This window comes from Loxodonta africana, chromosome 23 (assembly GCF_030014295.1).
Source record: "Loxodonta africana isolate mLoxAfr1 chromosome 23, mLoxAfr1.hap2, whole genome shotgun sequence".
Lineage (NCBI taxonomy): Eukaryota > Metazoa > Chordata > Mammalia > Proboscidea > Elephantidae > Loxodonta > Loxodonta africana.
In genome coordinates, this window is record NC_087364.1 from 20,690,293 (window position 1) to 20,708,975 (window position 18,683).

Here is an 18,683-nt window from a genome sequence, read left to right on the forward strand (position 1 = left end):
TCTGGCTGTGCTCGAGTCCTGTGGGGGCTAAGTCATCTGGTTAGGTGGGATCAGGTGCCCACTCTGCTTCCGGGGTGTACAGTTGGCAACCCTGCAGAAGTTGCATAGAGGAGAGGAGAGGCAGTTGCTATAAGGAAGCATGTGACAGTGGCACAAAGGCAGGGTGTTGTTCGCTAGGGTATGGTAGGACTGCTTTCAGATTGGCTGCTCACCTTCTGCCCATTTCACTGTGGCTAGGGTGGTTGGGGGGCAGCGCGGGGTATAATGTTATGAAAATCCATTGCCTTCAAGTTGATCCTCATTCATTGCAGCCCTATAGGACAGAGTAGCAGTGCCCCTACAGGGTTTCTAAGGCTGTGCTCTTTACCGAAGTAGACTGCCACTTCTTTCTCCCATAAAGCAGCTGGCTGGTGGGTTTGAACTGCTGACCTTTTGGCTACCAGATGAGTGCTTAACCACTGCACCATTACAAACAAACAAACAAAAACCCCTTTGCCACTGATTTGATTCCGACTCATAGTGACCCTATAGGACAGACTAGAACTGCCCCATAGGGTTTCTAGGGAGCGCCTGGTGGATTCAAACTGCTGACCTTTTGGTTAGCAGCCATAGCACTTAACCACTGTGCCACCAGGGTTAGGACTCCTGATAATGTTCTAACAGCACCGAAGCTGTGGTAGGGGAGAGTGCCTTTCCTTGGAAAGGATGTTCATAGGCCAAGCACCACACCCATCCCCAGGACTGGGGGGACAGGGGAAGGTGGTGCACGTCTTCAGAAATGGTCCTTTTTAAGCACTTCTTAAAGGTTGACATAATGGTGGTTAAAGCCAGTTAAAATAGAAATGTTATTTTTATTTAGAAATGAAAGTTATATTTTACTAGTACTTAACATATGGATGGTGTTGGACCCTCACCCTACGCGTATGTGATATAGTTGTATGTCCCTTACAGTTCCCAGAGGTATCTTGAAAGAAGTGAGGAGGTTCCATAATGCCACCAAAACCCAAACCTGTTGCCATCAAGTTGATTCTGATTCAGAATGACCCTATAGGACAGAGTAGAACTGTGCCATAGGGTTTTCGAGGAGCAGCTAGTGGATTTGAACTGCCGACCTTTTGGTTAGCAGCCATGCTCTTAACCACGGCGCCCCCAGAACTCCCCATAATGCCAAAGGGTTGATGATATCACCCTCTCTTACTCATTTCTGCTTTTACAATCTATTATAATTTAAATGTAGATTTAGAGATTATGTGATCTCATTTCAATTGATCTGATTTTCCAAAATGGACAAATGGCTTGAAGAGGTAGTTTCAAAAGGAGCTATATAGTCATGAAGTGCCAGGAAATGTTCTAAGTGCTGTATGAGGATTATTCACTTAATTCTACAAAATTCTAAGCAGTAGATCCTATTATCCCCACTTGATGGATGAGGAAGCTGATGAGCAGAGTGGTTTAGATCAGACGGGTCAGATAGCTGGTAAGTGGCAGAACCAGACATGAACCTGGGCAGTTTGGTTTCAGATCCTGTGCTTGCTCTCAAGATAGGTAGGATTTGGACATTAAATGTCATGATTTAGAAAGTAAAGGCTTTCAGTGAGGCTCTTCTCCACTTGGAGTTTGTGAAGATAACTTTTCCAGCTTTGGTAGTCATTAAAGCCAAATGTCTGTACAGATGAGAACTTTTAAGGGGCAGAGAGCCTCAGTTAATGGTAATTGAACAATATGAGCAGAGATAGAATGGTGACACAATGTGAAGTTTGTAACCAATGTTGTTGAACTGTACATGTAGAAATTGTGAATGGAGGTATGTATGGTTGTGTATATTGCCACCAAAAATAAATAAAATATTAAACAAACCCCCAAATACCTAAACGACTGAACATAAACTAGACAATCAAAATCACTGTATTAAAATCTATAAACCCACAGTTATAAACAAAACAAAACCCCAATCTTGTTGCTCTCATTTAAATATTAACGATATTTAGTGAAAACAAAAGTTTGTGCAATATATCGGACAAGAGTTTTAAACATTCATTTCATCTTAATTACATTCTTTTATATTTTTTAATGTATATGTAATATGTGGCACATTTACAATTTATAAACAAATAACGCATATATTAGGGATATGTGCTCAAAGTGACCTCACTGATGGGAATATGATAAAAAACATTTAGGGGGCATATTTGTTAAGACTTGGAGGAAAAGGCATTAGAGAAGGCAGTTTGAAAGCAAGGATGGGTCATTGTGTCCACTATGCCATTGAAAAAATTAGTGATCAGACCTTGAGAAAGGTGACACCTTTTAAAATTTGTCTCCCTTGCTTTTAAACCTAGTCATCCCTTTGATCTTCAGAACCAGAACCAGGGTAGATTTCAACCCTAAAGCAATGCCTTTTTCAGAAAGTGAGTGTTCAGAAACAAGAGTGGAGGAAATCATCCCAGACCACATTTTGTGTGAAAACTGTACACTTAAAGGATGTATTTTTAAGATTTAGGAACTCGAAAGTATCAAAAATTAAGGAAATTGAAGGAAAATTTCCAAAGTTATTAATAAGATTGAAAGTTAACTTCTTATGGAGAAATAGTAGTAGTTTCAATCTTTAATTTTTCTTTTAAGGGATCGATTAAGATAAGCAAAAGGTGGTTATAATGCAAAGCCTCAAAGAATTGATTGTAATGTTCACCTTATTGCTTTATATTGAGAGGATTGAGCAGTTTGTGTTAAGCAGAAGTGCTAGGATTGATTTCCTGTATTCTGTACAAATTATAGACTCCCTCTAGTTTCTTGGAGGAGCCTTGGTGGTGCAGTGGATAAGTGCTCAGCTACTAAGCAAAAGGTCCATGGTTCGAACCCAGCAGCCACTCCGGCAGTCTGCTGTAAAGATTACAGCCTTGGAAACCCTGTGGAGCAATCCTCCTCTGTCCTGTAGGGTCTCTATGAGTCAAAATTAACTCGGTGGCAGTGGGTTTGGTTTGTTTTTTTTCTAGTGTCTTAGTCTTTCGCATTTGCTTCTTGTATTTTTTATTGTTATAAAATGCATGTGTGTGTGTGTGTATATATATAAAAGCACAATTTATCATGTTAGTCATCTTTAAGTGTCCAGTTCAGTGATATTAATCACTTCACGGTGTTCTTTCTAACCTGTTTTCTTTTTCGTATCATTGATTTGTAGAAAAACCAGGTCAGTTATTTGTCCTAGAACTATCCCACATTTTGAATTTGGCCTGTTCCTTCTTGTGGTATCATTCGACTAGTTCCTTCCTTTGTCCCGAGTATGCATTAAAGTTTAGTGTTCTGTTTTTTAAGGCTAGAATATGTCATAGGTGGTGGTGCATCACATCATGAGACATACAATGTTTCGTTATTAACTTTTTTTTAAATTGGTTATTCACCTTTAATGATGCTAAAGTGGCCTGGGTTTTCAGGTCTGATCCCTCCATTTTAAAGTTCCTGATCAACCTTTACCCTAATGCTTTTTGATGAAAGTTGGCCCTTGTATTCACATATAAAAATATCCATACAGGCTGATCTTGCATATTGTACATTCCTTACTTTTTGTCAGTCATGTATCCAAGGTGTCCTAGTTCCCTTTTGGTGAGAAAATACATTCAGAGACCAGAATCTGGGTGCAGGGGAAACTCATTGCTGCTAAGCGTTTTCAGTGGATAGAGCTTAAACACACACACGCTTACACACGCCTGTACACGCTTACGCTTACACACGCACACTCACACTTGAAGATTTTTAAAAAAGACGAGTTTATACTGATATTTCCAGTTCCAGCTGAAGTTTACAGGGCTTTTACTTTTCTGGTTTTTATTATTGTATTTCTTTTCCTTTACACTAAAAGTGTTTGCCCTGATGGTTTAACGTAATTTCTTGTCTGCTTTATTCTACGATGTATCTATAGTAGTTTCAAACTAACTATATCAATATAATTCTAACAGTATGATTACTGAGTGGTGTTTAAGATTTCTTTGTGGTTTTCTTTATTCTTAGATTATATCTCACTAGAAATACACAGTAAAATAAAAAATGTGTTTTAAAGTCATTTGAAGTTATTTTTTTCCCTCTGGGTAGTTAGTTATGCCACCAGTTGGGTAAATGTTCATTTAGGTTCAAATCTTTCTATTTGGTTTCAATTTTAAGGATTACTTTTTTTTTCTTTTCGTTTTTTATTTAATTTAATATTTTTGTTTTTATAAAGTAGAGGTACAAAGTAAACTTTATAACAAGATACATTTACAGGAGTCTTACTTTCATCTTTGTCTCTTCTGCCCTTTTGCTGCTTTCTCTGTAAATAACCATTTTTAGTAGTTTTTAATTTCTTTCCTTTTTTTTGAATATATAAGCAAATATGTGTATATCTGTGTACATATTTGATCATATCGCCCATTTATTAAACACTGTTCAGTACCTAACTTTTAAAATCTAATATATATATGATAGCACCCCACGGTAGTAATACGAGAATTTTCCTCATGCCCTTTTATAATTCCATAGTATTCCAGGGTCCTCATTCATTGACTTTTTCATATTTCATTAGTGGACTTTGGAAGTCAAAGTCTGTTAATGGGAAGGGAAAAGGACGGTAATAAATATTTATGTTAGGTAGGATCATTTTGTCTCTTCCCCCCACCCAGAAACGATTTGAAGAGGAGGAAATTGAAGTTCAGGAAGGTATAGTGACATACGGTAGATTCCATGGCCAGTAGCATATAGATCCAGGCTTAGGACTTGACTGGCTCTGAAGAACATGTCTGTCGGGTGTATCAAAAATAATGAGACCTGGTGTTTCAGTGGTTGTTGGGCTATCACATTCCTAACTTTGTAATCCGACATTTTAGAGGATACTGTTTTTCCTTTTTAAAAGAAGACACTTACGAACCTGAAAGAAAATCTCACTTTTGTGGGTTTTTAAAAAAAATTTTGAATTGTAGTTTAAAAAGTGTAATATTAAAAATGCAGAGTACACAACCAATGTTATAATAAGAATGGAAATTTAGAAAGAAAAGAAAAAAATCACCTAGAATCCCAAACTTTAACTGATCTCTCTACTGAAACTATATAGTTTTTTTTAAGTCATTTTTCATAAAGGTCAAGTTAATTACATACATTTCCCTTTAATTTTAACCTGAACCCCATGCCTGGAGAATCCACGTAATGATATAATGGTTAATTTGTGTCCTGAAAAATGATATCTGTGCTCTCCGATACCTTTTAGTTTATGAGCATCATAAATTCCCTATCTTTTCTTCGTGATCTCTTAAGTGTGCATATGGAAATTCTCTTGAAAACAAGTTACTCCCAATTTAACAGAACTTTTTTTTTTTTTCCTTCTAGTTTGGGAATACCTGCTACTGCAATTCAGTTCTTCAGGCACTTTATTTTTGTCGTCCATTTCGGGAAAAAGTTCTAGCATACAAGAGTCAACCTAGGAAGAAGGAGAACCTTCTTACATGCTTAGCAGACCTCTTCCATAGCATAGCCACTCAGAAGAAAAAGGTTGGTGTAATACCTCCTAAGAAGTTCATAACAAGATTACGGAAAGAAAATGGTAATTCTTCTTCTACTTCTTAATTGCTTCTATCTGCTAGCAGGAAGGTTAGATATAGCGTACTGTAATTCACCAATCATTTATTGAACGCCTGCTGTATGGCTGATAATATGTTTGCCATTGAGGAAACAAAGACGTTCTGGTCTTCAAGAAGGATAAGTGAGGACACAGTCACACAGCAGTTACTATGAGCTGTGATCAATGTGTGAAGTGCGTTATATACAGAAATAAAATTTTGTATGCCAGAAGATGAGAAATCATAGCTGCCTTTGTTGCCTGCTTGGCTTACCTATCAAGAATGAAGTTTTTCCACATTATTGTGTATTTGTTTTCATTATGCCTTCATATGTGTTAATTCCGTTGATTCTTGCAACAGTCTGAGGTAGGGAGCATGTTATTTCCCCCTTTGAGGCCATGAAAAAACTCAAAGCTAAGAGACTCGCCAAGAGTCACAGCACAGGGAAAGGAAAGAGCCAGAATAAGAAATCAGGCCTGGATCGTTTTAGGTAGATACATTTTAATCCCTTCCTCCCTTTTTAAAGTCACTATTGAATTAGCCCCATCTCCTCTTTCTCTCTCAAAATATTCTTCATTTAATTGTCGCAGCAAGCCTGTAAGTTAGATAGCATCACCCCACTTTACAAAATGTGCTGAGGCACAGAGAAATTAATTTATGCAAGGTCAGTGGCAGAGCTGGTAAACAAACTTAATTCTCCCTGATACCAAAGCCCAGTGTTACATCTACAGTGGTATGCTGCCTCAAAAAAATTCAAAAAGAATTCAAATAAAATGTAGAATTCTGAATTTGTCTGATGTAGGCATTTCAGTCATAGAAATAAAATTGAGTGGTATTTTTAGCTTGATTTGTCATCTATCAATTAAAAAGATGCACACAGAAATATGACTTGAGAAATCTTTAAAGTTGGTTATTAAAGATACTATTGCGTATTCCTGCCCTTAAATTAATGCAGTTGCCACTGTTCATTATCACCTGGGTATTTAGTTCTCTGGAACGGAAGAAGACCCTGAAACAGTATGGGCTATTAGTCTTGACTTTGATATACTTACTCAGTGGTTTGCTTTCATTCCCCTCACATACAAATACAGAGCAATTAGCTCATTGCTCACCAACACACGTGTTTTGGTTTCCCCTGATGAAAGCAAAACGAGTTTACTTTCTTAGATTACAAATCTGCACAGTATCTTCTGTTTTTAAGAAAGCCAAATATAACCCTGTTGGAATATGGACTGAGCAGTTCAAGTGTTTCTCAGTCTTTTTGTCTGTATCAGTATGAAATTTGAAAATTTTGTCCTGGGAGGAAATGCATGTACGTGATAATTGAACACGCTTTGGGTTTTTGGGTCCTTTCCCAGTGATTCTGTTAGTATTTTAGAAGCATTTAGCTTCAGAACAGATTGCGAAATATTTTCCTTTTCATTTAATAATACATTTTTTCTTGGCTTTGTCGTTTAATATATTGTATGTGTTCTTTAAATACACCATGATTCTTTGGGTTAAACTGACTCTCATGCTGAACACAGAGTTCACGAATTGTGTTTTGAAAGTACTGTGTGATTATTTACCAATGGCTTTATATGTTGCTTGTCAAAGCTTGGATATTTTTACAGTGTTTATTACTTAGTAATAGTTCAGTATTCTGTGATTTTTTTAAATGGTGGAGTAAAATGATACACGGTACACTTCTTAAACTTCTTTGAATGAGACTGATTTCGGAATGAATATTTACTCCAAACCCATCTTCTCATAAGTTTTCTTTATTTTTGCCTACAATTTAGAAATAATATTTAATAGAAAAGCATTTTTATTATTTTGATGTTGCTGGAATTTATAAGTATGTTTTGATATATATTTTTGACTTTTGAGTTTTTCGCCAAGAATTGTGTAGGGATGAGCATATATATCAAAGAGAAATATACATTGCATATCTTTCCTTCTGAGATACTTTGTTTCTTTTGAGTCTCTGGAAAATAAGTTGCCTGGTATCTTTCACTGTTAGACAGCCTTCCTAATAAATTTCCTTCCATACTGCGTTATAAACTTTACCTATTTATTGCCTTATATTGTTAACCATTTTGCTATTGCTTGGAAAAAACTGAATTTAATTTATATTCATGAATCAGTTTTTGTTTTTTAAAATGTTACCTACTCATAGCAGGAGAGGACTGTATCAAAGTGTGTGTATATAATATGATAACGCTTGCTCTATAAATGTTATCTTTGATGATGTTTGAATTGGTTATTATATATTCGAGCTCCTGCCGTGTGCCAGGCACTGTTTCAGAACCAGGGACATAGAAATAGACAAAACCTCCGCCTTCAGGGAGTTGACAGTCTAGTGGGGAAGATAAACAATAAACAGTTATGTAGCAGAATGTATCATTGCTATGAAGAAAAATAATGCAGGGAAAAGGGGGAAGGAGTTGCTAGTTTAGATGTAGATAGTTGGAAATGGTCTCATAATGGGAAATAAGAGCAGAGATTTGAAGTGAGAAACAACCCACTTGAAGATCTTGGCAAAAATGTAACAAGTAGAAGGAAGGAACCCTGGTGGTATAGTGGTTCAAGCACTCGACTGCTGGCTGAAAAGTCACAGTTGGAACCCACCAGCTGCTCTGCTATAGAAAGATGTGGCGGTCTGCTTTCATAAAGACTACAGCCTTGGAAACCCTGTGGAGCAGTTCTGCCCTGTCCTATAAGGTCTGTGTAAGTTGGAACTGACTCCACGGCAGTGGGTAGAAAGAACAGAAAGTGCAGATGTCTCGAGTGCTTGAAGCAAGAAAATTAGCGTGGCTCAAGTGGAGTAAAAAAGGAGCCCTGGTGGTGCAACGGTTAACCGCTCCGCTGCTAACCAGAAAGCTGGTGGCTGGAACCCACCTAGCTGCTCCGTGAGAGAAAGACATGGCCATCTGCTTCCGTAAAGATTACGGCTTAGAAAACCCTATGGGGCAGTTCTTCTCTGTCATATAGGGTCATTGTGAGTAGGAATGGATTTAGGGGCACCTGACAGCAATGACAGAGTGGAGTGAGAGGAAGAGAGAAAGGCAGGGCCTAGAGCTTGTATTTCATTTTGATAGCTGTGGGAGACCATTGGAGGGTTCTGTACAGGTGATGATGTGTTCTGATTTGCATTAGGAAAAGATCTCTCTGGCTTCTGGGTATGGTTGGGGTGGGAAAGGGTGGCATAAGAGTAGAAGCAGGGAGACCAGCCACAAGGCTGTTGCAGTGATCTAGGTAAGAGATGAAATTACTTAATATGTTTAAAATTACCCACTTTATGCTGGCTGTATTATCCTGGAAGTATTAATACACAGTTTGGTGATCTAAAGTATCTTAAAGTAGTTATGTTTGTTAGGGTCGAATCTCAACTAGAGAATTTAGCATCATTTAAGGTGGTCTTTAAAGAACGCTGGGGGTGCGTGCAGTGGTTAAGCACTTGTCTGCTAACTGAAAGGCCAGCTATCTGAACCTACTAGCCGCTCCACAAGAGAAAGATATGGCAGTCTGCTTCCTTAAAGATTACAGCCTTGGAATTCTAACTCACAAAAAAAGACCAGACTTACTGGTCTGACAGAAACTGGAGAAACTCTGAGAGTATGGCCCTGGGACAGCTTTTTAGCTCAGTAATGAGGTTACTCCCCTGCTTCATCCTTCAGCGGAAGATTAGACTGGCCCATAAAACAAAACAAGACCAAAAGGGCACACCAGCCCAGGGGCAAGGGCTAGAAGACAGGAGGGAACAGCAAAGCTGGTAAATGGAAACCCAAAGTCGAGAAGGGGGAGTGTTGACATGTCGTGGGTTGTTAACCAGTGTAGTAAAACAGCATGTGTAGCGTTTAATGAGAAGCTAGTTTGTTCTGTAAACCTTCATCTAAAGTACAAAAAAAAAAAAAGATTATGGCCTTGGAAACCTTCTGGGGCAGCCCTACTCTCTGTCCTGTAGGGCCGCTATGATTGGAATCGACTTGACGGCAACAGGTTTTGTTTTGTTTTGTTTTTTGGTAAGGTGAACTTGAGTATCATCTGTAGCAATATGTATAGTCCAGAGTTTTGTTTTAGGTGAGATTTACTCTTCTGTTAACAGCTGTTTCAGACCCTGCCATTCGTCCGTTTGTTCGTTCATTCATTCACTCAATCATTTATAAAATGTCCAGCACATCTCATATGTGGCAAGCATTGTACTAAGTGCAGGGGATGCTGCACTGAGTACGATTGAAGGGGTTCTCGTTCTCGAGGAATCTGCATCTGTACAGCAATGGCTCGGGTGCTATGGGGAGATAACAGACAGTGTGTGCCTTGGTTTTCCTCAAGTGACACCTGTTAAATCGATTTGAGTAAATGATTTCCCATACTCATTTCCATCAATTCTTTTTTTCTAGAAAAGCATGGAAGTTATTTTGTGCAATGAGTGCTACAGCTACTTCAGAGTTAATAAAGAGAATAACCTATTTTTAAGCAGTGATTTAGGTTTCCTTTTTTTTTTCTGCATTAAGGCTGCAGCAATATCAGGACTATAAGAATTTATAATTATACATTTATTTAATAATGAAATTGTCTCTCCCACTAGACTGTTAGTTCCATGATGAAGGGAACCCATTTGTTTTTGCTCACCATTGTATTCCCAGCTAATAATCCAGTCTCTGGCTCATAGCAGGTGCTTACGAAATATTTGTTGAATGAATGAATGAGTGAATTAACGTGTTTAATTTACCAAAGAAAATTTGAAGTCCATCTTTCCCATTATGTTACTTTGCAGAGAAGAAAGCAAACCCTAAGAAGACTAGGGTTTTAAAAATTAAATGTAATACAGTTTACAAAGATAGTCCTGAGGCTGTTTAGTCTCTGTTGTTTCAATGTTTTTGTAGTCCTGGTTGATGTTTTTAAAACTATAGGGATCACTCTCAAGGCATAGTTAGTATACTGTGTGTATGGAAGGAGCCCTGATGGCACAGTGGTTAAGAGCTCTGCTGCTAACAAAAAGGTTGGCAGTTCCAACCAGTTGTTTCTTGGAAACCCTCTGGGACAGTTCTACTCTCTGTCCTGTAGGGTTGCTATAAGTTGCAATCTACTTGACATTAGTGGGTTTGGTTTAGTTGTTTTTATGTGTATAGAAAATGGACTAAATTATTTTAGAAATATGTCAGAAGTTTAGACTATTTTCTGGTTGTTTGCATCTCATTTCCAGAGGCTTCAAGTCAGTTGAAGTTAAAAGAACATCCAAAAAGAGATGCTTCCAATTTTTTAAAAATCAAGAACATTTGCACACTTTTGCTTTACAAAGGAAGCAGTTATTTTGACATGACCTGCCTATAGGATAAAATAATTTTTTAAACATGAAAATGATTAGACATACAACTTTAGATTGTGGCATTGAGCCAGCATGTCGATACCCACCCTGGTGCATTCATCGTCTCCAGCCTTAACCATGAGCGTGGCAGTGCTTATAGAGTCTTTTTACCGGCCCACCCCTGGGATGTTGCATTTTATATTCCTTGTGGCTTTTCCAGTTTGCTTCCACTTTTCTCAGGCTCCCCTCTCAACTCTAGTAGTAGTGTTCTTTCCGATCTTTATTTGAGTGAACCTTCTTGAGGTGGGGGGATTCTAGATTTGTGCCCTGGGAATGGGTAAGTGAAGGAGTAAAGATGGCTCTTGATTTTAAGGAGCTCATATGCATTTAAGGAAGTTGCATAGACACTGAAAGTGTCAAGTTCATGATGAGAGTTGAGTGGAGAGAGAAACCATGAATTAGGCTGTCAGAGGATTGAGAGGGGAGGGGATGGGCAGAAGAGAGGAGGGTCCAGGGTAGTATGACCAGATTGATGAGCTTCGATTGAGGGCAAATTTTGATATGCAAGTGAAAGTGTGATGGTTTAGAAGTGGCAGCAGGGAGCCAGAAGATGTTAAAGGTTGAAGAGATGGGGAGTTTGCTTAGAACAGATTGAGATTCCTAGAAAAGGCGCCAGAAGGAGTTGAGAAAGAAGAAAATCCAAAGGATGAGGAAGGAAATAAGGTACAATAAGTGAATGTGGGTAGTAGAGGATAGGGACGGGGTAGAGAAAGGAATGGGGTTGAGGGGTAGGGTATTATCTTCAGGTGTGGAAGATTATTGCATTGAGAGGCAAGATTCAAAGCCTTTGACTTCTGTGATCTTGACTTGGCATAGTCCTCTCCAGTGGCAGAACCATCTAGGCTCCCAAGCACTGCTTGTCCTGGTCTCAGAGGTCGAGTGGACTGCCAAGGAGGTTTGCAGAGGTGCAGGCTGAATCAGTGCGTTGGGAACAGCTGTAGTGACTTCTGCTGTGAGCATGGGAGTAGGGAATGGATCTGCTGTCCCTTGTGGGAAAAACCAGTGGACATCCAGCATACCACAGGAAAGATCAGTTGGATGATAAAAGTTCCCCTAGGCTAATGCAGTAACACTTAGAACTTTTGATTTTTATTGTGCTTAAAAGGAACGTAATAAATTTATTTAAGGCTAATCAGATCCCTCAGGTTAAATTTATAGCAGAGAAATGAAGTGTGGCTCTAATTCCGTTTTTAATATTGTAGTTGCTTTGAGATCCAAATTCATAAAATAGATTTGGGTATATGAAATTAAGTAATGAATCTGAAAGACTGAGTGTAAATTTTACCATGATACAGGAGGTGCCAGGGAAAATTCTTAGGTAGAAAGAATCACAGCCTATTAATCAAAGTTGTATATTTGCAAACAGGGTAGAATACCCATTGCAGTCAAGTTGATTCCGACTCATAGCAGCCCTATAGGACAAAGTAGAACTGCCCCATAGGGTTTCCAAGGGTGTAATCTTTACGGAATCGTCAGACCTTTCTCTCACAGAGCAAAGTGGCTGGTGGGTTTGAACCTCTCACCTTTCAGTTAGCAGCGAACCTTTTCGTGCCCAGCGGTACGTATAATGACCATCAACTTTTTCAGCCTCTGGGGTCTTTTGGGACGCTCCTATACGACTGACAGTGTGTGCTGCTGAAGGGCAGGGACCTCTATGACTGAAACGGAAGAAATGGGCGTGTGCTGCAAATTACTGTTTTTACAGGGTATTGTATGAGGTATCTGAATTTTGGGTAGGAAAGATAGAAATTTTGAAAATTTTTGTTACACATATGTACCAGTAGACCCTGGTGGGCACTCTGGAATATAATTAGTCGTTCTTCATAGGTACCACTAGACACTTAGGGTAGTCTTGTGGGGGGCAGAAGGCAAGAAAAAGAAAATCCATACTACCTACCAAAAATTCAGACACACTCAATGAGTCAGCATGCTTCCATTAATTAAAACACATGGTACCACAAAAAAAAAAAAAACCAAACCCAGTGCCACAAAAAATTCAAAATAATTGGGTTATCAAAGGGTTAACAACTGTACCACCAGGGTTCCTCCAGGGTAGAATAGAGCCATTAAAACTAAAGGACAGGAGACTTGTCAGTGGCCTGAGGGAGCTAACTTGAACTAGACAGATCAAAATGAAAGTGGAACAAAATGAGGGACACTCCTACGGTTTCTGCAGACAGTAAAAGAACAAGAAAAAACATTATGAGCAACAACAAAAATGAAAATGGAACAGAGAGACTTATGCAGAAAATGTTTTTAAAAAAATTAAAAGGGCTTGGGAAGTATTGGATATGAAAGATGTGCAGCCAGCAATGGTAGGAAACAGGAAAGTGGGCTTTTTGTGTAGAAACTCGTTTATTTTTAAATATACGAATAATGCGTGTTTACATTCTTAAAGTAATATTTCTGTGCAAAAGCAAAAGTTTCTCTTGAAACTTCTCCAACCTGTTAATCCCACCTTCTTCTTTAGGAATAACTTGGACCTTCCAAACCGTTAATATATATGCCCCTGTAGAAAACTGTAAGGAGTCCCGGGGTGGCGCCAGCAGTGAACCACTCAACTACTAGCGGAAAGGTTGGTGGTTTGAACCCGGCCCAGAGGCGCCTCGGAAGGTGGGCCTGATGATTGGCCTCTGAAAGGCCACGGCCTTGAAAACCCTGTGGAGCGCAGTTCTGCTCTGCACGCAGTGTCTCCAGGAGCCAGAGCTGAGTCCACGGCAGCCAACAACAGCAATATAGAAAACTGTAGTTATATTTTGTGGAGTTTTTGTCATTGTTGTTGTTACTATTCTTGTTTGTTTTAGGTAAAAATGGGATTTTACTACACATACTGCACCCTTGATTCTTTCACTTAATATCTTGGAACTATTACCGTGTTGGTTCATTCAGAACTACTTCCTTTTTAACTATTTGTGCAGTGTTCCATAACAAAATTACACCATAATTTAAATCAGCTGTTCTCATAAATAGGATGTTTTCAGACTTTTGTACTGTAAATGAGTGGCCGTGTGCACACTCGTTTTAGTACTTGTACTGACATTTACTTGGGATTGACATCTAGGAGAAGAACTAAGTTGCATTCTCAGCCAGGCAGGACCAAGGCATGCCATAGCAGGTTAGGCACCAACAACAGTGGGTGACAGTGCCCTCTCCCCACGCTCAGCTCAACACTGGGCACTCTCATTTCTGTTTTGCAAAAGTGAGGGGCAGAAATGATGTCATTGTTGTGATTTACATTTCTGATCACTTGTGGTATGTTATTTGGTCATTTGTATTTCTTCTTTGAATTGCCTGTTTGTTTCTCTTTGCTAATTTTTTGGTTGGGTTTCCTTTTCATGTTTTGTAAAGGGTTTCTTTGAATATTCGAGATATTAAGGCTCTGTGTACTCTGGATAATCATAGCTGGATGGTCCTAGCTCATTACGTGTCTTCATTTATGGCATTTTTGCCATACAAAAATTCTTAATTTTTATGTGGTCAGCCTTTTTCTTTATGACTTCTGGGTTTTGTGTGTGTGTGTGTGTGTTCTGTTTAATAACAGTAATAATAGCAGTGAGGGCTCATGATCTTTGAGCACTTACACTGTTCTGTTCTAAGCACTTTTAACTCTCATAACAACCCAGCGGGGCAGGAACTACTATTAGCCCGTTTTTCTGGTGAGGAATGGTGGCGCAGGGAGGTCAAGTGAAGGACATGCATCTAATTGGAACCAGAATCAAATCTAGACAGTCTGGCTGTAGCAACCATACCTTAAATGGGAAGCTTTTTAATAAGCTTCTTTTGACACCACTATTAAAAACATTCTTCTTTATTTTCTTTTACTACACCTCCCAGTAGGTGCTTTCACTGGTTCCCATTTTATTTTTACAATAACTTTGCATTCCAAGGAAGAGGATAACCCATTTTACATAAAGGAAAATCAAGACCTTTTGATGACTATTCTCATGTTTTTTCATAACCTTTTGAATTTCTTTTTCTATAAATTGTGAATTTCAAGTCCTTTGCCCACTTTGTGTTGTTCTCTTTTGTATGAGCTCTTTATATGTTGAAGATATTAGTGATTTTCAGGTTAATTTTATGATTCCTAATGCTTAACTTTTTTTTTTTTTTTTTTTAATGCTTAACTTTATGCAGCCATATTGTAGTTCTTCCAAAGTGTAGTTTATTTTATTCCTTTTTGTCTTGGAAAACTTTCCCTAAATTTTCTTCTGAATTTGTCAGCTTTCTTTTTAATAATGTTAACTGTACTCTTTCCGGAGCCCTGGTGGTGAAGTTTAAAGGCTTGGCTGCTAACCAAAAGGTTGGCAGTTCAAATCCACCAGCTACTCCTTGGAAACCTTATAGGGCAATTCTACTCAGTCCTATAGTTGGAAGTGACTTGAAGGCAGTGAATTTGGTTTTTTTATGATACTTTTTGTGGAATTTACTAAATGTACATGAAAGTTCTAAAAAATTCCTAAATAGGTAGTTTTTCGCAATGAGTTTATTAAATAATCCATTACCTTTTAGGTATCCCAGTTTAATTTGTGTGCTCAATGGACGTGCTGCTTTGTAGCACGGTGGAATCAACCTGCTTGGTTTGAATCCCGGCTCTGCCGTTTCCTCGCGGTGTGATTTAATATTTTCTGATCCAGGTGCCTCGTCAGTAAAGTAAGGCTAATAACAGTATCACAGGATTGTTTACAGAATCAAATGAGATCCTGCCTCTAAAGTCCTCACACTGCTCTCGCGGGGCTGTGTGATGCCATGCAGGGTACGCTTAATGTTAGCTATTGGTATTTCTATTAAATTTACTCATTTGTAAAATTACATGCAGTGTTTCATGGAGTTATAAAATCTCACATTTGGAAGGGACCTTAGAAATTTTCAGGATTAAGTAAATACTAGCTGATACTATTACCATATTTTTTTTTTTTTTAGCAAATAACATACCCATGTAAATAACATGCTCATATACATGATGCGTAGCATAGCATACTTATGAAAACAGCACAGGGGTTGCATGGGTGGCAAAAAGCATATAACACACGTTATTTGCATAAAAACACGGTATATTGTGAATCTTGATTGTACATCAGAATCACCTGGAGAAGCTTTGAAAACCCTGGGTTCCTGGCCTCACCCTGATCTACTAAATCACAGTCTCTAGGATGTATGGCCCAGTGATTTATACTTTTAACAAACTTTCTGTGTGATTCTTAACCAGCTAACTAGGCATTATTGGCAAGAGGTTGACCAAAAGTTCTGCTTTTAAATTTGCCATCTTGCAATATTTGTATAATAATAGATTAAATGAACTAGTAAAAATCAGTGTTTCTTGTCTTCCCGATATCTTTCATAGAAATGTGTGAGAGTATATTTTGCCCCTTTTTCATGGACCATTTAGTGTTCTTCATCCTAACTTTCCCTCAAATTCAGCCATAATTTTTTAGATGAGAAAGTTATCTATTTCGTAGACATTACCTGCGTTATCAAACATTCGTATTAAGTTCTAACAGAATACTAGATAATTTTTAAAATTTTTTTGTTTATTTGAAGTTATTAATTCCAAATTATCTAATGGTGTTTTTAATTTTTAGAGCTTTTTGACAACTACATGCAGCAAGATGCCCATGAATTCTTAAATTACCTATTAAATACAATTGCTGATATTTTACAAGAAGAAAGAAAGCAGGAAAAACAAAATGGCCGCTTACCTAATGGTAACATCGACAGTGAAAACAATAACAGCACACCAGACCCAACGTGGGTTCACGAGATTTTTCAGGGAACATTAACTAATGAAACCAGATGTCTTACTTGTGAAACTGTAAGTATACCATAAAATTTTATGTAGAAAAATATAATTTGTTATATTAAAAGTTCTTTGATGACAGTTTGAGAGATGAACATGCAAGTTATAGTTCTTAGATACAGTATAAATGTTAAAGATGTACTCTTCCTTAGAAATGGCTCTATCTGCACTTTTTAGTAATGCTGCTTATTGACGATGAATACCTGAGGTGAAAAACGATACTTACTGCAGCTTGAACTCTTTGATTTTGTTTTAATTTTTGGAGGCCATAGAGCCATGGTGTGAAATTGTATGTCTTGGGTAAGCTCACAGGAGCCTTCTGGTCAGGTAGGCATATTGATTTGTTTTTCCTTTTCCCACAATTGTATTTAGTGTTCATTGCTGGAGTAAAAACTAAAGCATACTGCCCACACTCAAGGAGGAGAAAGTATTTACTTGCTGGATACTCTGTAGATGAGCAGTGGGAAAATTGCTTATGCATGGGGTCAGATAACCTGGTATTTCTCTTATATTTTACCCTGTTAGCTCGTTTCTCACTTAAGGAATGAAAGATTGAACAAACGCTTACCTAATTAAGTATCCATTATCCAATTTTATCACTTGAACCAGTAAAGCCCTCCCTCATTCCCCCTTCAGTACAGAACCCAGTTTAGAACTGGGCATTGCTTCTAGTTATTATGCTTCTTTAACCTGTTTTAATCTAGAACATTCCCTTAGCCTATTTTTGTCTTTTATGACATTTATGTTTTTTGAGAATACAGCCCCCTGCCCTTTTGTGCACTTTCTTCATATCGAGTTGGTCTGATGTTTCCTCCTGATTGGTTGCCGGTCATGCATTCTCAGCTGACATACTGCGAGTCGATGTTGTGTCCTTTTCTGTGTATCATGTCGTAACACACAGGGTCTCTCTGCCCCTCGTTGGTGAGATTCATGTTGATCACTGGGTCACGGTGTTGTTCAGTTTCTCTGCTTTAAAATTGCTGGTTTTTAATCCTCTTGCAACTAGTAGGCAAGTCTTTAAAAACCAAAAACCAAACCCAATGCCATTGAGTTGATGCTGACTCTTAGTGATCCTATAGAGTTGAACTGCCCTATAGAGTCTTCAAGGCTGTAACTTTTATGGGAGGACACTGCCACACCTTTGTCCCACAGAACAGCAGGTGGGCTCCAACCTCCAACCTTTAGGTTGGCAGCCGAGCACTTAACCATTGTGCCACCAGGGCTCCTTTACCACTATGCAAATACCCTGCTATTCATCAAAATCTTCCCCAAGATTCGGTGTTGATTGATGGTTTTTGCTTGGTCCAGTCTTTACTACATGATGGTTTTACTACTGGTTTTTAATAACTGTCTTAGTTATCTAGTGCTGCTATAAAAGAAATACCACAGTGGGTGGCTTTAACAAACAGACTTATTTTCTCACAGTTTAGAGGCTAGAAGTCTAAATTCAGGGCACCAGCTCTAGGCACAGGCTTTCTTTCTCTGTGGGCTCTGGGAGGAGGTCCTTGTCTCTTTTCAGCTTCTGTTTCTCAGTTCCTTGGTGATCTTCATGTGGGTGTGGGCCTCTATCTTCCCCTCATCTTTGCTAGCTTGCTTCCTTGTGTAATCTGCTCTTTTTGTATCTCAAAAGAGACTGACTCAAGACACACCCTACACTGTCTCATTAACACAGCAAAGAAAACCCATTCCCGTATGGGATAACCACAGGTATACCGAAAAACCAAACCCATTGCCATTGAGTCAACTCCGAGGGACCCTATAGGACAGAGTAGAACTGCCCCATAGGATTTTCAAGGAACGGCTGGTAGATTCAAACTGCTAACCTTTTGGTTGGCAGCCAAGCTCTTAACCACTCTATCACCCAGGGCTCCAAAACCAGAGGTATAGGGGTTAGGATTTACAGCACATATTTTGAGGGAACACAGTTCAATCCATAACAATAATATATGAAAATAGCATA

The 18,683-nt window shown here is 38.5% G+C and overlaps 1 protein-coding gene across 6 annotated transcripts in view; it reads left to right on the top strand.

Annotated features, from left to right (window-relative positions):
* USP12 (ubiquitin specific peptidase 12) overlaps positions 1-18,683 on the top strand; it is a 131,940-nt gene that overhangs the window by 68,101 nt on the left and 45,156 nt on the right. For 5 of the 6 annotated variants that reach the window (XM_010593970.2, XM_010593971.3, XM_023553139.2 and 2 more), the window contains 2 exons: positions 5,350-5,563; positions 16,509-16,738. In XM_010593970.2, coding sequence (XP_010592272.2) covers positions 5,350-5,563; positions 16,509-16,738 — 444 coding nt within the window. Of the gene's footprint in view, positions 1-5,349; positions 5,564-16,508; positions 16,739-18,683 lie in introns of those variants that run through there. The other variant, XM_010593973.3, reaches the window with a different exon arrangement.